The 24,098-nt window shown below is 39.1% G+C and overlaps 1 protein-coding gene across 3 annotated transcripts in view; it reads left to right on the top strand.

Annotated features, from left to right (window-relative positions):
* Positions 1 to 4,536: 4,536 nt before the first annotated feature.
* IGF1 (insulin like growth factor 1) overlaps positions 4,537 to 24,098 on the top strand; it is a 78,450-nt gene continuing 58,888 nt past the window's right edge. Inside the window, exons 1-2 of one of the 3 annotated variants that reach the window (XM_045084779.1) lie at positions 4,537 to 4,854; positions 9,629 to 9,785. In XM_045084779.1, the coding sequence (XP_044940714.1) occupies positions 4,792 to 4,854; positions 9,629 to 9,785 (220 nt within the window). In that variant the 5' untranslated portion in view covers positions 4,537 to 4,791. Of the gene's footprint in view, positions 4,855 to 6,630; positions 6,736 to 9,628; positions 9,786 to 24,098 lie in introns of those variants that run through there. The other 2 variants (XM_004742995.3, XM_045084780.1) reach the window with 2 other exon arrangements.

The following is a 24,098-nucleotide window of genomic DNA, read 5'->3' on the forward strand; positions in this document are numbered from 1 at the left end:
TTGATTTTTTAAGAGTTATATATCTGTTTCAAAAACAGCATCACTTGCCTTAAATAGAAGTTATCGTTAAAAATAAATACCAAGAAAATAAAACCGTATTGTTAAATTCTGGATAAAACCACTGCATTTTGTTTCATTAAACAAGTCACTTTTCTATCCACCAATGCCCTACCCTTCATTTTCCTTTTTCACTCTCAAGAGAGCTTATGATAGTTTTCACGTGAATTAGCTTTATTTTTAACATCACTTATTTTCCAGGCTTTCATTAAATCAACAAAATGTTTTGAACTCATACCAGAAGCTCAGCTTTGGGACTGCGACCACGGGGAAGACATTTGCACCCTCGCTGAGTTATCATCTTTCTTTCTCCCCTTAGCTCTCTTCCCCTTTTAAAAATTACAGCAAATCAAATATCCCGGTTTATTTATTTCAAACAGATGAAAAGATTAAACATCAGTGCATCTTAAAGTACATTTGAATCCAACGTTTTTCAAAACGCCCCATTCCTCCAATACACACATTAACCAAGATTGCCGTGGCAGTTTCCCCACAGGCCACTAGGCGGCGCGCACATTTTTTCGATTTCGAAAGAAAGTGCGTATCTAGGTACTACTCCTGAACTTTGGAATTGGTGTCTCCTTTCCCCACTTTCTGTTCAACTTGGGGTATTTGTGGCGAGCCCTCAGGTTCTTTCACTCCACTAAACCATCCTCGACCCATGCAGTGACTCCTTCCTTGTCTGCCATTACGAAGAATTCTTTCACTCCCCAAACCACAACAGTTTTGCTTCTGACTGTTTTCAGCATTTGCCCTTTTGACATTTTTGAAGAAGTAAGATCCAAGTTTAATGTTGAAAAGAAAGCACTGATTTATTTAGTGAGAAGATTTCTTCTCCCTATTACCGTTTTCCCTAGCTGTGGGGAAAATGCTCCTCTAAGGATTTAAAGCAGCTCCTTTGAGCTAAAGATCTTTCTGAGGAATAACAGAGCTCTTTATGAGATCTTTCCGAGCTGACATTGGTGCCCTTGTCAGCAGCATGTTGTATTTTTTAAGGTCCGGCCTTTTTCTCTGATTTTTACATTCTGACTTAACAAGGCCTTGATTTCGAATGCTGCCGAATACACTCCCAGACCAACTGTCCTTACAAATCATAATCCAAGACATACATCCAGGAGTTCCTACATTCTTTGCCTTGAGGATGGCCCTGGAACCTTCGACCTCACCCTTTATCGGATCCCAAAGTCCCCTTCCCGCTAAATATCCACCCTGAGCTTTTCTTGGGAGTCAGCAAAGACATTAATGAAATAAACTGTCAGTATATACACCCTGTTGCCCATAGATAGGAAATTGCCTTTTGGATGAGCACCTCTGAAGTTAACGTGGGGACCTCTGGGAACAGGGCTTCAGCAAAAAGAGTGAAGGCTGGGCCTTGCCCACCCCTTCCTGTGAATCTCAATCAGCCTGTTCTTTCAAGAGATGAACAACTTTCTTCCCCCTTTCTTTCTTTCTTTCTTTTTTTCTTTAACAAAGGTGTCAGAAGTCTTCTGAGGCTGCAGCTTTATGCAAATACACTACTCAAGAAGCTGGCTTTAGGGGAGAGTTATTTATATCCCACAGGCATTACACATGCAAAAGGTGAAACTGTGAATCTCTGAATTTCCAGGAGTGGCTATTTTCATGATGAACGCATCCTTGCAGTTAGCTATTTTGGTGGTACACAATTCCCATACCTAACTGTCAGATTGTTCTGGGCAGGAGACTACATAATGATCCAGTAATTTTGGAATGACCCTGTATGTTTCTCTCCCGGTGGGACCGCATGACCTGAACTTTTTCTCCGATTAGATTTACTACCACCTTGGTCTGTCTAGTAATAGATACATTTCATTTCTTTTTCTCCTAAACAGCTACAGCTCTCAGTTATTAAAAGGTAATCATGCGGCACATTTATTGCCCCTTTCCCGTTCAGACTGACTCCTGGAATTAGCAAAGAAAATGGCTATGTCTCTAGGAATTATTGCCCTGCTCTGTCGCCGGCTCACCCTACCCAGAAATACAGACCATTCTCCACATCGAAGTCTACAATAATCACTTCAGGAAATTGCTTTCCCTATTGGAAACTGAGAGCTCACATCGGAATGTTTCCACAGCACAGCTGATGATAATTACGACTCACTGAAATTTCAGTTTTCTTTGATTGTGACATAAAAACTGGGACATAAATTAAAACCCAATTATCCTTTAAGGGTAATTGGGGTTATAAAACCAAGAGACTGTGAGTCAGTGTGTCGATATCGCAGGAGCACAATGTCTGATGGAACAATATGTGTTCTGTATCCCAAACAGCCTTTCACTTGAAACGGTTGGGGATAAGGTGATCTGTGCACAGTGCATACCAAGAGAGTACATCAGACTGGGTGACAGCCTTGGAGAAATGCAGTGAGCTTCTAGGACATCTTGGAGAGATTAAAATATGTGAAAACTGCAACAGGAACCTCCTGGCCTTCACCTGTGAAGGTGCACAGCGGTAAAGCAAGGCTCCCAGCACCAAGACTCCAGCCAACACCTGAGTGCGCACTTGGAAAGTGTGTTTCTTTCTACTGGGGCAATAGGCACAGTTCTTTGGTTTAACACAATCTACGTCATTATGGTCCACGAAAGGATGGACTTTGTTTTTCACAAAGGGCATGATCCACAAAGGCTGCAGAAAAGATTTTTGGTAAATCAAGTCATAAATTAACTTCACGAAGAGGAGCTCATTAAAGGAAGATTTGGATTATTATTTAAGGACAGGAAGTGCCCATATACCTGTGGCTCCCTACCAAGCCACCTCTTGAAGATGCATATGTGCATAGGCTTCGGATGAAATCATATTCACCAAAATTTCCCAACCATGTACCCCAAACCCTCTCGTGACACATCCGTCATTCTGGATTGCCCAAAGAGTTTCACTTCCCTGTCTTTCTAGAGAATTTCTTATTCCCTTTCATGTGCAGTGTTCATATTTTTAAAAGAGTACATACCTACCACATGCCAGTGACATTTTTCCTTTCTGGCTCTGCCCCTCAGCTGAAAGCCCTTGCAGGGCTTTGACTGTGATGCAAGTGTTGGGCACATAGCAGACACCCACTAAATGATGCTGAATGGGATGCACCATCAGACAGCATAACTCCAGATTTTTAATTCTTCTTTTTAGAAGGTAAACATTGCCGTAAGTTATTAACTACACAGAAGACTTGACCAGCCCCAGCTCCCTTTCAAAACCAACCAGGTTTTACTTTGAGGGCACTCACCTCTGCAAACAATTTTCCGGCCACAGGACAACATAAAGGTCCAGACTAGGGTATCCAGCAGACCTCTGTTTTCAGTGGTTGCGTCAGTCTCATCAAGTCCCCTGAGAATCACGAGAGAGAAATGCAAGGTCCAGGTTATTTCCACCAACCCTGGGAAACCAAGCTTGGATAGACATCTAGGGAAAGTGTTATGTCTGATCTGGGCTTTTGCAACCTTATTTCGTAATCCACTTTCTTATCTACTATCTCACAAAACCAAAGAGCAATTGGTACAAACTGTATTGATAAAAGATCAGAACTTGATTCTCAATGGCAAAGGCAAGTATACATTATAAATAGCAAAACAGCTGGTTTGGACCATGTTGCTGGCCACTCATCCAGTTGAGGGATTTGAATGACATCATAACCCTTGAGAGGGTATTGCTAGCCAGCTGGTGTTATTTAGAATACACAAAAATTGGAGAAAGAAAACACACACACACACACACACACACACACACACACACACATACAGGTTTGAGTTATGCAGAAAAATATGAGTAATGGAAAAGAAGTTTGCCCCTCAGGTGCCCTTCCCCTTGGTGGGGCAGTGGCAGGGTGGCGGGGGCGGGGGCGGCACTGGTGATAGGAAGCCTAGTAGAGAAAGGAAGAAAAAGATTTTATTTTTTTCAATTGGCTTTATAGCTTAGCAAAGTCTTTGCCCTGTCACGGGCAAAAAGCATGAGACAGTGTCCTAAAGGGAGCCAACTGCAATGCTGCCTGCCCCTTTTCTAGGTTCTAGGAAATGAGATCATTCCCCTTGCTTGGCAACTAGGACAAGGGGTCACCCCAGTGCTGTCTTCCAACCTACTTTATCCCAGTCGTTTCAGGGTTAAAATTGTGAGGTTTGCTCGAGATGGTTTTTTTCTTCATTTCTGTTTTTTAATTTTGCATTTGCCCTGGAATATTAAATTGCTTGCCCATCCCCCATCGTATGTTCCTTTAATACCGGTAAGGTGTATTAGCAGATGTGTTGTCTCCATGCCCAGTAGAAAGTTAATCAGAGAACAGATCCTTATTTTCTATGGCAGCATCAGTATATTAATGTCTGCTAACCCTGTCACTCACACACATTCTTTTAAGGGAAAAAAATGCTTCTGTGCTCTAGTTTTAAAATGCAAAGGTATGATGTTATTTGTCACCATGCCCAAAAAAGTCCTTACTCGATAACTTTGCCAGAAGAGGGAGAGAGAGAGAAGGCAAATGTTCCCCCAGCTGTTTCCTGTCTACAGTGTCTGTGTTTTGTAGATAAATGTGAGGATTTTCTCTAAATCCCTCTTCTGTTTGCTAAATCTCACTGTCACTGCTAAATTCAGAGCAGATAGAGCCTGCGCAATGGAATAAAGTCCTCAAAATTGAAATGTGACATTGCTCTCAACATCTCCCATCTCTCTGGATTTCTTTTTGCCTCATTATTCCTGCTAACCAATTCATTTCCAGACTTTGCACTTCAGAAGCAATGGGAAAAATCAGCAGTCTTCCAAACCAATTATTTAAGTGCTGCTTTTGTGATTTCTTGAAGGTAAATATTTCTTACTCTTTGAAGTCATTGGGGAATTTTCTTTAAATTGTGTACTGTTTGCTTCTGCCTAGAAATGTTATTCACTTTAGAATTTTCATTGTTTCGGAACTGGGAGTTATTTATAAATTGCTGAATATGCAATTCTGTGGGATCTGAAAAACTAGCTCCGGGAGATGGATGCTTTTACACAGATATCTGTATGAGTAGAAACTATTGCAAGGTACTTATGCTAAATCCTCCACTTCTGCAGGGCTTCTGTGGTATCATTATAGACGATTCCTTTAAATCCTGACTATGGTTAAGGGCTATAGAGCATGGATATGAACTTTTGGATTTTTTTTTTTTGCAGGTGCAGATGTTTTATTTTTAAGACTGTGTTCATGTGTATGCATATATGTGTGTGTGTGTGTGTGTGTGTGTGTGTGTGTGTGTTTAAGTTGTCAGGACTTTTTATTACAAGCATGCTACATATGAAGAGTTACCTTTTAGGAGATGTTAAAGCTTTTAAATATGATCTTTGGAGCTAAGGTCCCAAAACTCTCTGCACTTCTGCCCAGAGAGTCAAAGTTACAGCGAAGTTTAATATGCTCTTCTGAAACAGAACTTGACAACTCTTGCTGACCCTGCATATTTGTATGATTTAAACAAATGCATGTTGTATATATGGAAAGCAGAAACTTTCTAGCAACTGCATGTTTAAGTTTTCTCTTTGGAAGGGGACTTTCATAGGTGAAGTTTGGACTTGGGATTTTTGTGTTGTAAAACTCTGATTTTTATACTCGGTGTTGTAAAGTCTCTTTAGGTAAATTTGGCTGCCGCTGTTAATGCCAACTTCTCGTTTCCAATCACTGGCCCTAGTTCAAGTTTCCATTCTCAGCAAAATTATATCCTTCAAGACTTGTGTTTTTCCAGTTTGCAAGCATTTTTAAGCCGCTGTCACTGGCTCCTAAGTGCAATTGCCTAAGAGCTCAATTCATAAAACGTCCTTGCCACTTAGTACAGCATTCATTCGCTGTTTTCAAATACTCCACCACTAGGATTTTTCTTAGTCAAGTAAGTGGCTTAGGAGTTAAGAATACATCTTTGTCGGGCACCTGATTCTGCTACCTTCCAGTTGCCAAGACACATGCTGACTATCTTGCTTTTTAAAAGAAATGAATTCTCTCTATGTACTATATACTATACTATATATATAATATATATACGTGGTCTGACAGCTCAGGTTTTTGTCTCACTACTTAGGTGATCATAAAAGGTGTCGTTGAGTGTTATCTCTGCACTGATTACAAGTTTGGAAAACTGTCTCCAAATGAACGTTTCAGAAATAGTACTAGCAATGTTGTTGCTTTTCCCCTGTACCTGGAGCAAGAAGTGGCTTAAGGGAGCTGCATGGTCCTTCAAATGTAATTCAATTAAGTAAAGGTGTCTTGCCTAGAGGCAGAACTCACAAGCTGATTGTACTGTGAGTCTCAAGGTATTTGTAAGTGTTTTGGTTCAGAGGGAAGGGGGTAAGGCAGAAGACTGGAGCTTGGGATCCCTGTTCTGAGCAGCTACAATAGGCACACAATGTAAATTGGTGCCTTGAGCTGGCAGGGGGTGGGTGGGTGGGGTCAAGGGTAAAAGGGGGGGGTTGGAGGGGGAAGATGGACTCAAATCCCAGCTGTGCAATTTGTTCATTGTTCGAATGGACAAAAGGCAGTTTACCCAGGCTAATGGCATACCTGCCTGGGTCTCCAAATGTAACTAGATGCTTTCACAAACCCCACCCACAAAGCAGCACATGTTTTTAAGTCCTCAGTTTTCTATTCACATCAGCTTCATAATACCCACCCTGACCTGCTGTAAAAGATCTGGAACACACAAAAAATGGTTACACCTACAGTGAGTATTTTCTTATGACTATTGCCCTTAAATTTTGCTGGGCATTTTCAGCACATCTGGAATCAATTGATATTCCATTTACTTAAGATAAAAAAGAAAGGTCTCTTAAATTTTGAATTTGGGAATGATTTTTGAGAAACAGTGCTCTGAATTCTTTTTTTCTTTTTTTTTCTCTTCTCCTTCTGGTTCTTCCTTCCTTTCTCTCTCTATCTTTCCTTTCTCTCTCTTTGTTTCTTTTGTGCCTGGCAAAATAGACGAACAAGAAAAGAACGGACATATGGGGCCACTTGTTTCAAACTTTTAACCCCTAAGCAAGTTTGTTATTACTTTCATTGGGGGGAACATAATGTGATAAAATTCTCTGGTTCTCTGTGGGTGTGCTGGACTGTTCCCTGAACTAAAAGAAAATGCAGTGGAGGTTTTCTCTTATCCTAGAACTGTAAGTGCTGATATTTAATCTAACAACATAACTCAGCAAAATAGAAAGAAAAAGAAAAAGAAAAAAGAAAAAAATTATAAAAAATAAATCTATATTTTGAAGTGCCAGTGGTCTATATGTGAGAACTTACATGTGTTATGCCAGAAATAACTATGTAAAATACAGTTCTGACATCTCACGGAGTTCTTAATTCACTAAGGCTACCTCTTTCCATGGATTTCACGAGAACTGAAGAACTTCAAGCCATCTTCAGTTACAGGTGCTTGGCCTTCAGCATTACTATAAACTCAACAAAGAAGGGAGGGATGGAGGAATAAGATTGGCAGAATAGCATGCATTCTAGAACTGGCCCATTGCCAGAGTGTGGGGTATGTTCTATAAGATCAATTCGGAGTTTGCTCTTTTGAAAAAGGCAATGAAATCCAGACAGGTTGGAACTGTTTCGATTTCCACTGGAAATACTGAAGGGGAAAACCCCCAATTATTTTATGACTTAAAAAAAAAAAATGCAGATTGGATGAGAATCTGTTTCTATCAGTCTTGGTGGCTTTGGCTCTGTGGGGATAGAGGGTTTCCATGCAGAGGTCCTATTGAGAAAATGGAAGAAGTGTTCAGTTGAGCTTTTACCTCCTCTTCTATTTTATGTCCATTATTTATGATGGTTTGCAAATGGAGGGCACTTTTCATCTTAAACTGTTTTACAAGCATTAACTAAGTATTTATGTTGTGTTAACGAGAGTCAGGGATTTAAAGTTTTTTTTTTTTCCAGTTGCTGAGCTGAAGTTGTGGCCACAAAAATGGAAATCTTAATTAAAATGATGGAGCAAACTCTGCCACTGATGTAGAGAGCCATTAGGTTCTGAGTTCATGGAGGGCCAGGAAGGCAAATGACTGAGTCTGTTTCACCAAAAGGGTTGGAGTTGAATGGGCCTGTCACTACTGTGAGGTTCAGAAATCCTCTTTTTATAATGATCGCTTCCAGCGTAACTCCATGACCCTTTTGATAAGGTCCCTTGTTTTCATCCGGCCAATGATTCTTCTAAGACCACTGAAAGTAAATGCATCTAAGGGAAGTGAAGCTACTCACCTTGGGAGGCTTCCTGGAAGAAGCCACATCTTTGTGCAACAAGGAGCGATATGGAAAAGTTAGTGATCACCTTAGCGACCTTAACGTTGTTTCTACTACTTTGAGAGAGGATGAAGCCCTAAGCCACAGAAATTCTGCCTTCAGCCAGACTGTTATTTGGCTATTATGGGGGTCCCTCAGTATATTATGCTATAAAATGGTTACAGAGACACTTAAGTCCCTCTAAGACATAAAGTCAGAATTCCTGTGACAGAAAAAAAAAAAATCTTTTGCAGGTTTTGAGCCCAATGCCCTGTTCATGGAAGGCAATCTCTCCACATATGTTGACTTGATATTTTACTTGACACAGAAGGCTTTAGAATACAGAAGATGTAGGGTCTACTTAGCATGAGCCAATTTCATTCCTAAATCCTATTTTTCCTGTTTCTGGTTTTTTGTTTTGTTTTGTTCTCACTTCCACTTGCGGTTTTGTTAAGTGTTGATATTCCCCAGGTAAGAAGTTATTCTGCCTCTCTGTCTTCCTCTCTGTCTCTGTTTCTCTCTTTCTCTCTCTGATTAAGTGAAAACAAAAACAAAAACAAAACCCTGTAGGGATGCCTGGGTGGCTCAGTTGGTTAAGCCGCTGCCTTCGGTTGAGGTCATGATCCCAGGGTCCCGGGATCGAGTTCTGCATCAGGCTCCTTGTCCAAGACAGAGCCTGCTTCTCTCTCTGCCTCTGCCTGTCACTCTTCCTGCTTGTGCTCTCTCTCTGACAAATAAATAAATAAAATTTAAAAAAAAAAAAACAAACCTATAATGACATATAACATTTTCGCAAAGACTTTTTTATCCACAGTAAATTATCTTTAATCAGTAGCTGGAAAATGTTGTTCTAGTTAACTTAATATTCTGGTCCATAATGAATGCCTATGCCATCTGTGGACAACAATCTTTAGAGAATTTAAATTAATAAAATGTATTTGGCCCCAAATCTGGAATGAGCATAGTTTAACCTTTGATAATTCAAAAGGTTTATCAGGATCTCTGAGTGCTATAGAATTCTACCGTGATAATAGCATTTTCCATTTTCCACTTATATAGTAAATGTTTCTAGCTATTTTATCTCATTGAATTGCCATGGAACTTGTAAAGAAGAGGTTCAGTGAAGTCCAGAGTGGCAAGGGGGTTAAACACAGGTTGTTTGATGCCAAGCCATGCTCAGTTTACACCACCCTGTGGTCTGTCTTGCACTCTGTTGCAATTCTGTGCAGGGTAGTTCTAACTAATGGCAATAATGGAATGCTAGGGCTGATGCACCTTTGTCTCACCCCCACGGCCCTTGCAGGGACCAAGGAGCAAACATGACCATCCTTCTATTCTTTTGGCAGGTAAAGCTGCACATCATGTCCTCTTCTCATCTCTTCTACCTGGCCCTGTGCTTGCTCACCTTCACCAGCTCCGCCACAGCTGGACCAGAGACGCTCTGTGGGGCTGAACTGGTGGATGCTCTTCAGTTCGTGTGTGGAGACAGGGGTTTTTATTTCAGTAAGTAGCCCCCCCTCTCACTGCTCTGTGGATTTACAACCGCAGGGAGTGTGTGAATAACTGAGCGACTGCCCATGGCTGGCTGCCGTCCTCTGCCTCTAAGATTCCTCACCTTAAACTAAGCCTAGTGTGTCAGCGGGGCTGTGGCAGGTTTTGCAGATTTAGGATGGAATTTTCCTCCTTAGCAGTTTGTCTTTTAACTGCTTCCTGCCGAGCTTTCCCAAAATTATTGTACTCTACCCTCACTATCCCTTTCCTTTAAGTAAAAGGAAGGGGACAGAATGACCCTGGGGAATTGAAGTTTTTGTTTTTGTGATCTGTGGATGCCCATATAAACATATGGAAACACCAAGGCCTGTTTTAAGTGCTAGGTAATTCCGAGTAAAATAGTAAGGTGGACTGGGAAAAAGAATTAAGGGGCAAATCCCAGATGTCACCATGCAATACGAAAGCACCAGGGACAGAAGGTGAACTTTGCTCAAAGGCACATTTGCAAAAACATAGCCACTCTCTAAATGCAAAGTGAAATGCCATATTAATTTGTCCTCTATGCAAATTGACCTTGATGTTTTGTTATTGCCTTCCTTTTCTCTGGGACTCTCCTGTGATCTCTCCATCTGGAAAAGGGTTTCTGACAAATGTGGGGTTACTTAGCCCATAAGTAGGTCTCAGGTGATTAAAAAGCTGACAGTCAATAAAAAATAGACAGCCCCGTCAATGTTTGCAAGTAATAAACACAAACATAAGCCAATGTTGCCTGGGGGAAATGAGCACTTACAGAATCTACCTCAGAGGCATCCATCTTATTGTATAATATATCTTATTGTCCTTACTGTATAGGACTGTGAAAGATTTAAAGCCAATTGCTCATTCTATATAATTATTTAGAATTTTAGAGAGTTCCAGGAAACTGATGTTGAGGTCCTCAGTGAGCATGAATCATTCTTAGAGGTTCATTATCACTCGAGTGTAGACAGCTTACCTCAGTTGCCCACTAAGCTTTGAATAGCTCCTCTGATGACTCACACACTTCCAGTCTTTCTCATCTTCTTCCCAGGGAAGGTGGTGTGTGCCTGTGTGTATGTGCAGTGTATGCACAAGTGTGAGTATGTGTGTGGGGAGGGGGGCTGTATAGAGCAGTCTGGGATGAGTCGGGGAGATGGGAAGGGAGAAGCCAATGGAGGACTGATGATTTGTACTCACCATAGATTTGGCAACAAATAGTCTTTAAACAACTAGTGACAGAGAATGAGAAGTGCTACCTGAATGGGCAAACACCCTTCTCTGTTTCCAACTAATGCTTTAATAGAGTGAATTCATTTATTTTTCTGGCAATAAAGAAATTCTATCCAGTTCTCTATTGTAGGGTTGATGAATAAGTTCATTGGGCAAGTACTTTTCAAATAGCAGACTTCTTTTACCTTTGAAATATACAATGAAAGGCAAATGTGTTACATCAACATCATCCAATGATGAGATGTCATTATTCTTTACTTTGCTGCTACTGATCCACATATAAAAAATGAATAAGTAATTCTCACATATTATGTCCGAGAGGATTTTTTTTTTTTTGCCTTGATAATCTGTTTTTGCAATTTCCTTTGATCCAAGGATCAAGGTAACTGCCAAGCCCACAATTGTCTTCTGTTATGTGCCAGGATGAATTGTCTTGTTCAACTTCATGTGTTCCAGGATTTCCATGTAGAGTGCAAGAAAACTGGATCATTCTGTGCCTGTGATGTTTGCATTAGATAATGAAAAATGGGAATGTAAATAATGATTTGGTCTCAAGTAACCATATAATCCTGATATATGTGCACACAGATGGTTAAAAGTATTGGACAACTAGGATGAAAACTGATTTCAAGGCACCAAAAAGGTTCTTTTATTGTTACTACAATGATTAAATTTTAGCAAATATTTTTCAATTCCATTCTAATAACTTGAAAGGGAAAGGTTATATTCAGCAGCTTTTGATGTTTAGAGTATGACATTGGATCGAAAATGGTTTCATAGATTGTTGTGATTGTTGTCAGTATTGTCACTGAGACTATGTTTCATAAATTCTGCCTTATAGAATTCCATGACTTACATATTTTATTTGTCTGACATAGACCAAAATTACTCTTTTTAGCTTTCTAGTGAATTGGACAATCCTTTCTGTCCAAAAGAAGTTAACCCCTTTAAGTTTTTTAATTCAAAACATCAATGTAGCATCTGCTACATTTTAGACATTGTACTAGGCATGAATGAGATGTCTAGAAATGAATGAGAAATTTTGCTTTCAAAGAACTCACAGTCTAGTTAGGAGATTAAAAAAATACACCTAAGTATTTTCAAGTGTCATAAGAGAAAAATAATCATAGGAGAATAGATTATGGCTCTTTACCCTTTTCCTGAATATTTTGTCCCATTTGAAATCACCTAACCAGGATCTACACTCTCAATGGGCTTCTTGATGCTGTAGACTGTTTATTTACCATGGAATCCCAGTATCTAGCTCAATGCCTGGCTGAGATAGTAGGGTCTCATCTCATCTTGATCACTGAACTGACAAGCTTGAATTAAATTGTATCCAACTGAATCCAGTGGAATGGAATGGAATTACTTATTTGGAATCTTAGTTTGGAATTAAGTTTGTCAAGTACTTTGGATAATTCCTGCCTCCTATTTACCCAGGGGTTGGATAAAATTGTTTTTCTTTCATTCAACTGAATATGGTGGATACTAACAATGACTTAGAGTCTGCATTTTGGTCATAATCCGTAAGCATACATTGATGGTCTGTTTTGTGTCTGAGCCAATTATTCTAACAAGCATTAACTGTTGTCAACAAATTTTATTGAGTTTCCTTTTTGTCCCCTGAGATTTAGTGTTTGTGGACAAGTCAGCTCTAAGCATTTATGGGTCTTTGAGATACTTTTTAGAGGAAAGCAGTGTTCTTCAACTCTATTCCCTGTCAATTGACTCTTTTCATTGTTTTTACCCTTACTTTGAAAGTTTTATTGTGGTTGTGACTTTTATTTTGAGCTGCTTCAAATCCATTTTGAAAATATAGTTTTGTTGTCGTTTTCTTTTTTTAAGAATGGAAAGCTGTTTCTGATCTTCGTTTAAAATCCAAATATCTAAAAGAAAATTGCCTCAATATTTATCCTTTTTGTCAGGTCAGAAGGCTTAACAAGGGGGATTTTTTTAACCTATTAGAAACAGAACAGTTCTGAATTTAAAAAAAAAAAAAATGTTTACTTTGTATAGACTGACCCAGTGTGTGAATGAGCTCATATTTCTCTATAAGCACAAGTTCCACTACAACATAGTGGAGGCAACCTTCTAGATTATCTGTTTTGTGAACAATTTTTCTAGCATAAGTAGAACAGTTCCTCTATAATTAATGCAGCTTCCCCAGACATTTTACAAAATGAAAGTTCCAATGAAGGGCTAATTACTAATTCTTCCCTATGCATCATAGTAAGAGAAGGTATCAGCCAGTCTTGTGCTCTCACAGTCCTGTGAGAAAAATGGTGGCGTAATGAAGTGGCACATTGGGAAAGAGCTAGCTATTATCTCGCCAGATTGACGGAGCCCTCATAGAGGAGGGCTTGTTATAACCTCATTTTGCATGAAACATAGCAAGAGGAACAGAGCTTCAAGTGAAAAAGAAGAAGTTAAGCTTGCCATAGATATAATTTTTTGACAGTCATGGTGATTAAACATTTTAACATGTACTTTAGGGGCTTGTGGAATTTCTGTCTTTGGAGATACTTAAAAATTTGACAGACAACCAACCATCTTGGATGGTTTCAATTAAGAGCAACCAAAAGAAAGGAAGTTTCTGGGGTCCTTTTTAGTTTTAAGAGTCTATAAACAGTCCCTTAAATAAACTGTATATGCTTTACCTCAGTGGTCTGGGAAAAAGGAGAAGTAAATCAATGAGAAAAGAAAGTTGGATATCCTTTCAGCTATTCCAGATTTATAGGTTTTGTAAAACATGCTTCCAATGCACAGTTATTAAGAACAGGTCTGAATAAAATAAGGCCATTCTTCATGTGTTAAAACATACTGCTTTATAGAGTTTAAGTGAAACTTTGCAACGAAATTCATAGTTATTGATTGTAATAACCTTCCTAGATCTAGGTATTATTATTAACTCAGGCTTCTTTCATTTGAAATATAGTGCTCAGAAAACTGCTCCCGGACCTGTCACTCATTAGCTGTATGACTTTGGCAGGCATTTAAGCTTCCTGGGTCAAAATGTCCTTGTCCATAAAACAAGGGGATTTTGTTAAAGCAAATGACTTCTTCTAATTTTAACAGACTCGTAGTCCAGGTTATAATGAGCAAGGATTTGGTGCTATTCAGGAAAGTCGAACCTTAAATTTAAGTAGTGACCAAAGAACTTTTAGTGTTCTTTATCTTCCCTAAAGAGTTTCCGTTTGCCCCCAAAGATATAAGATTCCAGTACTTACAGAAAGAATAGCCAGCTTCTTTGTTTTGCTTTATTTTGTTTTAAGCTGGATTTCAACCCCTCAGGAATGGAACAGAAGTTCAGACATGACCAAATACGCGAAGGTCATCTAACCAAAGGAGCACATGCCTCATGCAAGCAGATTGCTGTGTTTCTTTGTGAGGAACGACCAGCTGACAGTTCTCATCTTTACATTTTCTCACTTTCTTGGATGTGAGAACAAGGGAGTAGGTCAGTTTTTAGTTGCCCTTTATTAATAACCAGAAGGGGCAAATAAGAATCTATAGGCTTCTAAATCTTGACCAACTTCCTTTTGCCAGGCCTACTGAAACAGCCTTTCCAATTAAAGAAGAGAGTCTATAGTTCAGGACAAAGATATACACCATTAGCATTGCTTTGAGTGGGGCTGGGGTTGAGCCACACCACTTGTATTCCATGGCTTGGTACCCCTTGGACGGCCAGCCATGCATTTGTATGACAGCTGGTCAAAATTAAGGGTACAGTCTCTGGCTGTGGAAAAGCTTTTCTCTTTGAAATTATTTGGCCCATGTGCGGTTTGACCTTATGGCCCTGCCCTCATTAGCACCACTAAGTTACTAGGCCACAGATATTCTTAAAGAAAAGTAAGGAGTTTTTTGTATTAATGCTAAATGCTTGCTACTACTCTTTAAATATGCCCAAGAGGACCAGTCTATACAAACAAAGGACCACTTAAAAAGTGATAGTTTCTGTGAGAAATTAGAAGATAATTTGCATTTTTCTGACATTTTAATATTCTTTAAGACTATCTCCCTGATGGAGAATTATAAGAAGCAGAAGAGTGGAGGGTTCAGGACCAAGAGCATGGTCTCTACTGCCAAGAATTCAGAGTTTGAATTCTAGTTTACTTGGTGGGTGGCCTTGAGCAAATTACTTAACCTTTTTGTTCCTCAGTTCCTCATCTGTAAAATGGGGCCTACCTCATAGAACTGGTGTTAGGATTAAAGGAATTAATGTATTAGGACATATTAACTTAGAATACTGCCTGGCACACAGTAAGTGCCATACATATGTTAGCCACACTTATTTACTTTCTTGTGGGGTCAGTTGCAGAGTCTATTGCAAAGGTTGAGGTATCTGAACAGCCCAATTAGTTAGACACTCATTTTCTCTCCTTAGGGGTAGCTGATAAAACCTATTATTAGTAGTAATAGCAATATAAATAGAAAGAAGAATGTCTTGTATTTGACTAGTATATTTACTTTTTCAAAATTCGCTTGTATCAGCTCTCTCACTTTGGTTTTATCTCTGGAAGGGAAGAATTATTGCTTCCTTGGACAAATTAGAATAATGAGACGCTGAGATTTTGTTATTTACATCACTGGACAGATCTAGAACAAAAGTCAAGTTCTCTTGTCTCCAAGAAGCATGTTCATTTGGCCGTTTACATTATTCAGAGACCGAAAATGTTATGGCTTAGGGAGACGCTTCCAAAAATCCTATCCTTTTCTGAGAGAGAGTAATACAGTTGATTCTGAACACTTCTTTGAAAAGAGGCATGAGGGAGATATTCATGTGATGACCCTACATTTTATCTTCCAGAAAATTTAGGAAATACTAATTGAATATCTTCAGGGTGCCCAAGAAAATCTTTGATTAAGGGCTATTGCTGTTCAAGAGACTGGACCCTACTCAGGGTAAATACTGCAGCTCACCTGTGAGCACCAGGATATGCAGTACAATCCGGGGGAACTCTTCTTCTGGACAACTTCACATTTTCTTCCTTCTCTGCTAGCAAACGTCAAGTGCGTCATTTCTTGCATCTCTTAGTTCTGTTGTTTTTTCTCAAAGACCAACTGAAAAAGGGCTGTTTGTTGGGACTGGGAATCTTTCTCTGGGCTTATGGAAGAGAGGTGGTAAAGGAGAGGTGATCACAAAGTGCCATAATCCAGATAGTGTGCCGAGCAGAAAGAGACTTCTCCAGCTTGACTATGGGAGGAGGTATGAGACAGCCTGGGGTTTAGATGTAAGGCTTTCACCTGTGCAGATACCATTCAACCAGCTGTTTGACACTGTTGGTTTGGGATGTATTGTTTCTTAAGTGGCTAGTGAGTTAGGCACTTTGGATCCAGAAGACAGTCAAGACTGTCTTCTCTATTTTTCAAATTCCCTGGGCTACCAGAGGCGTTTTCCAGACATCATGTACCATGCCAGCCTTCCTCAGAGCCTCTGTGAAGAGCCGACCTCACCCCTCTAGCAAACTTCCTTCCCATTTCACAGTCTATAACAAAAAAATCAGACACTGAAAACAAGTACAAGATCTCTCTCAAGTAGACTTCTCATTGTTCTCAATAATGGGCTACAAAGCCTTTGCTCTTTCACAAAGCCGGATGTCTTTGACAACCATGGTGGCAAAAAATTGCTCTTGCCCGGAGCTGCTGCCCAGGCAGAGTTCCATCCTACACCTCTCTCTGAAACATCAGCAAGCTCTTACATCACAAATAATTATTTTTGGTTGCCTGGAAAGTTCCAATCTTCAGGCCTTATTAGCTGTTAGACTAAGAAGATGACAACACAGCATTTTGTTTGTCTTTATCTATATGCGATATCATGTTTAAAACAGCAAAGAGCTGTTATTTGACGTGTGATTCCTTAACTGCAGTAAGTTGTAGGCCATTTAATGCATTGTTTAGTCTCACATTGGCTAAAGCGACTTAAAGAAGCACTTGGCAAGCTCTGGCTTTTCATTCTTGGCATAGCTGCCCCTCTTACTTTTTCACTGAACCTTAAATACCAAGAAAAACCCTTCACTTACTTTATATCTGGCATATTGCTTTATACAATTGGCCAGAACTTTTGCATGTGGCCCTCTGCATTTGTCCTAGGGTAATTAATGGCTTTGCAATATTTGATCAGCAGCAGCATGGTTACAAAGAAAAATTGTGCAACTTGTAGAGACCACACACTCTTTTAAATTAAAACCTTTTGCATTTAATGCTCAGGCATACTACAGGATAGGGTTTCCATGCCAAAAAAAAAAAAAAAAAGGAAAGCAAAAAAAGAAATGCCATGCTTCAGCATCTGGAAAGACACCCAAGGTCCTGACTATTGATTAAGTATATATCTCTCTAGTCCCTGCTTCTTAAAAATACCTGATTATTCAAAGGAAGTAAAATTAAAGACTGCTACAAGGTTGGAACCCCTTGAAAAATAGTCATACATCAAGAATGAAACTCATAGAGAGGTGACGTGTCCAAGGTCACACTGTTACTTAGTGGCAGAAATAGAAAAAGATACTATTGATTCTCTTTTCTGATTCCAATGTGGTGTTTGTCTTTTGGCAACAATGAACCCTGCCTATGTCAAAGTTACCCAGTATATTAAAATGGGCTGGGACAGGCCTCCAATCAGGCTCACCGAAATGAATATAGATCTTGGTGGCTCTCTCATTCCAGTAAACTCACCTGAAACTTAAATTTAACACTTTCCCTTGGTGTAGAAATTTGCACAAACTAAAGTAATTCCTTGCCTGTTTCTTACACATTACACAAAATCTTCAGATGTGCTTTAGGCATTCCAAGTCCACTTAAGGTCATAATTTAGACTATTATTGTATATTATATTATTCTGACTCTTTGGTCACTCTCTCCAATGTCAACTTGGGTAGAGCTGCTTTGGAATGACTTAGCAAAGCTGTGCTCCTGGAAAATCTGAAACAGTCTGACGAGTTGTTGGATCAGCTTTTTTTTCTGGAGATTTCTCTGACGGCCCCAGGCCAAAAGAAATTTACACCTGATTTTTTTGCAGACTTCCAGGCAAATGCTCTATGAATCTCTTCAGCCTTTCTTCTTTAATCTGTGGTCTTTATGAGATATTAAAAGATTATTGGAATGGTCTTTTTAAACTTTGAAATTGGGTTAGTCATAGAGTCAATTCTGTGGATATGGCTGGGAAGACGGCACTGCCTCTGTGCCATTTACCCTGATGAAATGGCTCTTTCATCAGAGGCAAGTGATGAAGAAAGTCTGCATTGAGCCAACGCACATGCAGCCAACAACTTCTGATAATCTACGAAACTGGGGAAAGGAGCACCAAGAGTTAGAATTCTGCATTAAACTGATTTGAGGACATTATAGATTTTGGCCTCCTCACTTCTCCTTCCACTGCCCCCAGCTCTAGCCCCTTTGTGAGACTAAGGGGCATGTTTTTAAATCCTATTTTATTCCTGTACTCCCCGGTCACCTCCCTCAGCAGTGTCATTGGCAACAGTTTCTCAACCTCAACACTATTGACATTTTGGGCCAGGTAACTTTTTACTGGGGGAGGGGAGTTCTTCTGTGCATTGTGAATGTTTAGCACCAGACTTGGCTACTACCCTCTGGATGCTAGTATCCTTCCTCTGAGTCATGACAATCAAAAGCATCTCAACATTGCCTGATCCTCCCAAGGCAGGGGTGTGGAATCACCCCTAGTTGAGAACTACTGGACTAGAGGTCTCCAGAAGGGAAGCAGCTAGAGGGATGGGAAAGCCATGAGTGAAGGAAACAGAAAAGCTAATTATCAGTCACTGGTGAATAAGGAGTTTATGTTCCATTGCCCAGAGTAAACAGTGAGAACATTCACTGTGGCTTTGAAAACTTTTTTCTGAAATTAAAAGAACTCTTCCTATAGGCTATCTAGAAGGTATTTTAGGCACTCCATTTTGTGTTATAGCTATGGAACTCATTTATTTTAGTAACAGCAGTAAAGGAAGGTAGAAATGGTATAAAGCAAAACTTTGTGCTTAGAATTATAATGAAAAAAAAAAAGAAATATGATAATGACCACTGGAGCAAATGAAAAAGGAGATCATTATCTATGACCTCAATATTTATGGCATTTTCCTTCTTAGTCATATAATAAATAGCTGTTAATGTCCCATAAGTGAAAACGCCTGGCTCAAATATGGTGGCCACAATTTTTCTCTTTCTTTCTGTGTCTTTCCGATCTAAATATCATCAGAGGCATTTTATTGCCCAGAAGCCCCAGCAGAAAACAGAAAGATCAATGAAGTATTGCATAGGAAACTGAAGTTCCACATTTAAGTCTCACCCAGTTCCCCTACTTAATAGCATTTCTTCCCTTTGGCACAGTTACTTAATATGCTTGGTTCTTACATTCTCCTCATTAGTAAAGTGGGAATTAAAATATTACACCTTGTTTTGAGGTTCAACTATAGAAGGGCTTTGAAAACCTAAGAGGCCATCCAAATATGCTACCATTAATTGAATGAGCTGAGTGCTTTACCTTGTCCCTCTAATCATCACCACGAATTATTTCAGTGGTTCAACTTCAGTTATTAATGGTATTGACCCATCAGTTCAAGTGTTCTGCAATAATTATAATTTAGAAAAGTTAATTTGGCAGTGTACCACCTCAACTTTATTAATCAGAAAGAAAATTATATTGGTATCTTCTTTTAAGATATCACTTTGCATTTAGATGGCCCAAGACTTAACTAATGGATTTTCAGAATGTTCACCCAGTATTACTACTCATGTCCTCAATGCAGGAAGCAGGGAAAAAAAGGCAGAGCTTATCACTTTACCACACTAAGCTTGCTTAAATATTCTGTCTCCTCAAGGTGGTTAGGTAGTCACTGAGGTTTCACATGTAGGCAAAAGATTTCCATTCTCCCAAGTCAGAGATTTCCATTCTCCCAAGCTATTGGTGATTTCTGCTCAGCCTCAAATGCAGTGTTCAGCAGAGGGAATGTATTCAATAATCAGAAAAGTATCTCTGAACTCTCAGGCTGCTGAGTGTAATTCCTTCCTTATCTTAGGCTGACTTAGGACAACTGAATTTTTTGTTTGGGCATGTCTTTGATGAAATAAAAATTGTGAGTTTTATCACCATATGGCCCAGTGACCATGTTCTTCTGTTTCAGAGGCTTCACATCCAACAGCTCTCAGAAACATAATATTTGACTTAGCAAAGACACTTTTGAACCTCACAATCAAATACTGGTCACTGCTACCATGAATTTTCATTCTATTTTGAGCTCTTTCAGAAAAATTAAGTTTAAGTTGTTGTTGTTGTTGTTGTTGTTGTTGTTGTTGTTTCTGTCCTCCACAGCATCTGGTGTTGGATACTTAATAAAACTGTTTGATTTGATGTTGACAAAATCATTCCACCATTTCCTTCTACCAGTCCCCAGAATATATCCCAAGGACTTTCCACTTGTTACTGCCACCATTAAGGATCTGAGATTTAAGGTATAGGATAAAAAAGCTTATCTGAGATATCATTTCTTGGGACCCCTTCACTATTGCCCTGGTAAGAATTTCTGCTAGCTCAACAGTAAGCTAATTCTAGTCAACAGAGAATTTTCAAGGTCTACCAGAAGAGCCTTCACAAAGAAGTTCCATCTGTGGAAGTGGCTTTGAAAACAGAACCTCCCCTCAGTTCCTCTCTGTTTCATCTGAGATATTCATACTAAAAGGAGTGATGATTGTCAAGGGAAGGCACATAACAAATGGTCCATCTCTGGCAAATAAACCCCCAATACAAGTATAACAGTGAGAGCACAAGCCCTCTGAGAATAAGTAATTTTTTATTTGTCACTGCATAATTGAAGAATTGGAGATCTAGAAAGAACCATATAGAGCAATCTGGTTCAGTGCTCTCACTTCCCAGAGGAAGGAAGCAAGATCCAGAAAATAAAATAATAGATGAGGTCACAAAGCACACTGGTGGGAAAGCCAGAACGGCAATTTAGTCACCTCACTTAATCCAGGGTTTTTGCACAGGACTACACTGTAAACTTAACCTTGATAACTCACATAAAGTTAGCACTAGCAACTCAGGATTACTGTCAGTCAGTCACTTCTGTTATAGTGCATTAGAACAGCACTTTGAAAATCTGAGCCCTTAACCAATCAGAAAACTTTTTTTTTTCCCAACTTTTGTCACCCATTGGATAACATCATCAAGTCTCTTTATTCCAAATCTTATCAACCTTACTATAGGACTAATGGATTTTCATAGATTCTAGTAGTTTGATGGATTAGAAATTTTAAAGAAAATAGTAAAGAGTTAATTTCCTTTTAGAGATAACTTTAATTTCAAGTCCTGTCAGTTGGTTGCCTAGTTTATTCATTTTGTATTGCTTGTTAACTCAAAAGCCACCCAAAACAAAAGGTATTGTCAATGCATTATTTCTGTCTCCACACATTCCTGACTTGCTAGCCTTCCATGAAGGTCTTCCATGAAGAAGCTTAAATTTTCCTACGTATTCTGAGTTTTATGTTTCTTTCCATTAAAGTTTCCAGCCGTTCATAGACATATTTAGTTTGGCAGAAGGTAGTGGTGACTCATGGAATGAAGAAATTTAAAAGCAAAGCTACTGAAAATCGATCTAATTTCTTTTTGGGGTAATTTGGGAGTGAGCGATTGATAATTTGTCTAATTTTTCCTAGTTTCATCAGCTGCCATACTGCCAATATTTGTTCCATATGGGTGCTTTGTTATGACTGAAATATATAACAAATTTCAGCTGCAACTATATCTAATATGGTCAAAGGCTAAGACTATTGTTGGCTCATTTTCTCATTGTTTTTGGCTGGATACCCTCAATCAATGGTTATTGAGTGAAAAAACAGGATCATATTGAAACCATTTTCAGCATGTTCCTTCCTATGGATCCAGCCATTTCACTGTGAGTTTGTCAAGCACAGCAAATGTTCCTTATTAAAGGGATGATTATGTTTTCGACATAGATGTGACTGCCAGTTAACTGCATTCACCTTATAATTCCACTCTCTCGATTTGGTGTAGAGATGTTTTTGGCTTTCCAAAGATTCCTTCTTTTCAGCTGATTCTTGCCTCCCATTATGGAACAGATATTTAGGGATAGATTCTGAGATCAATGACATACTCATACAATAAGCATCATTTCAGGCTTACCTTAAGATAGACAGTCTGTGGGCCCTGAGTTATTAGAATCATAAGACTTGTAAAAGGTATTAGTGCCACAAATCTGGCTGGCATTTCTGTAGATTACTAGTGCTTTGCATGCAATTATGGAAATCTCCCTTACCAGAGAAATCAGACCAGGGTTTAGGAACATTGCATGAAAACACTATGCTGTGTAAGCTATAGACACAGAAGAACTTACTTCTGGCTGGTTCTAAAGTAGGCACTGATCACTGACATCCATCAAGTAGTTTATTTCAGTCAATATAAATGATTTCAATATCCTCCTCCAACAACAACAACAAAATGTCAATAATAAACAGAGAATTTTCTTAGAAGAAACCAGACGTTATTGAAGACCATCGAAAGTGGCAAGAAGTAGTCTCTTGTTTATGATAGGAAAGTTTGTTTTGATTAACAAATGTTCTAAGCTCACACATATTACATAGTAAAAATACAGTTTAGTGTATGAAGACTACAGCCTTGCTACTCGAAGCAACCTGAAAGCTTTTTGGAAACACAAAATCAGGGGCTCTACTCCAGACTAATTAAAACAAAATGTGCATTTTAAACCAGATGCCAGAGGATTCATATGCACATCAGGATTTGAGGAGCCCTGGTCTAGGGAATCAACAGAAAATAACAGGTACATGTTGGTAGGTGATTCATCTGTTAGAAAAGAGAACACAAGATAGTCAGGGCTGAAAAGTGTTGGAACCAAACATGTTTATGATCATTAACAATATATATGCCGATTCAACCATATCAAGTCCCCAATTCCTTCGCGTTGGTAGAGACTTTCCTGGGAGGAAGTATAGAACTGCTCCAAGGATAACCCCAAGGGCTGACCTTCTGTGAACTGGAAATTGGAACTCCTAATTGCTGTAGCTGCAATTTCCAAACCCATCACTGGGGCCAGGAACTGAGATCCAGTCCTTTAGATCTTGCCAGCTTCTTTTTCAATAGTTACATTTTATAAGAACAGCCAAGCAAGAGTCCTTAAAAAAAATATTTCTAATTGCATTGAGTGGACAAATGTGTTTTACTCATATCAAATTGCTTCCTTTGTCATGTTTAGCCAGGTTTTTATATTATTTCTTATGACTCTGAGTTGATTAGTTCCATTAGGTTTGCTATTGGAATTTAAAAGAAATTGTTTTGAGCTAAGAAAACTGGGTTTCTGTCTCCTATTGGAACATAAAGGGTAAACTTTAAAACTGCAGCTGGCTCCCAGTTGAAAGCCTTCACTAGACCCTTTCTGGAACTAGACAAGTTCCCCAGACTGAACCCATTAATGAAAGTCCAGATATCTAAAGGACATGCTTGTTCAGAAAGACCTCATCCCACACTAAGGCAGGTAAAAGTGAGAGAGGTCCAGTTTATAACTTCTTTTCCTTGAATGACACGAGAAAAAAAGAGGGAGGGCTTTGAATGAGGGACTTTGGGTATCCTGGGTTTACCCAGAGGTTTACCACTAAATAACTTGGTAAATTTGGTGAATAGTCCCATGAGTCTCAAAACCTGTTTCCATTGGAACAATAATATTAAGTTGAACCATGACATTCCACTTCTGAAATGGGGTCACTATGATCTCTTTTCACAATTCTCCAGAGGGAAAAAGTAAGTCATAGATATAGTTTTCAGAATTTTTTCATATACATTTTCCTTAAATTTAAAGTATCTGTCACCTCCTGATTATAATCAATTCAATTGGTAGTACTGGACTTAGCTCACAATTATATATTTAATTTATTTAGACTTAATCCTCAGCATTTTAATGCAACGTCCCTTACTCCTCAGCACTCTACCCACTGAAAGAATGTTGACCAGGCACTCTCTAGAACCTTTTCCAAAACTAACTTTTTCTGTTATTTCATGGAAACCTCTAAAATCATTTAAGAAATCCAACAGGACAT

The sequence above is a fragment of the Mustela putorius genome, unplaced genomic scaffold (assembly GCF_011764305.1).
Source record: "Mustela putorius furo isolate JIRA1106 unplaced genomic scaffold, ASM1176430v1.1 tig00000788_pilon_pilon_pilon, whole genome shotgun sequence".
NCBI classification, from domain to species: Eukaryota; Metazoa; Chordata; class Mammalia; order Carnivora; family Mustelidae; genus Mustela; species Mustela putorius.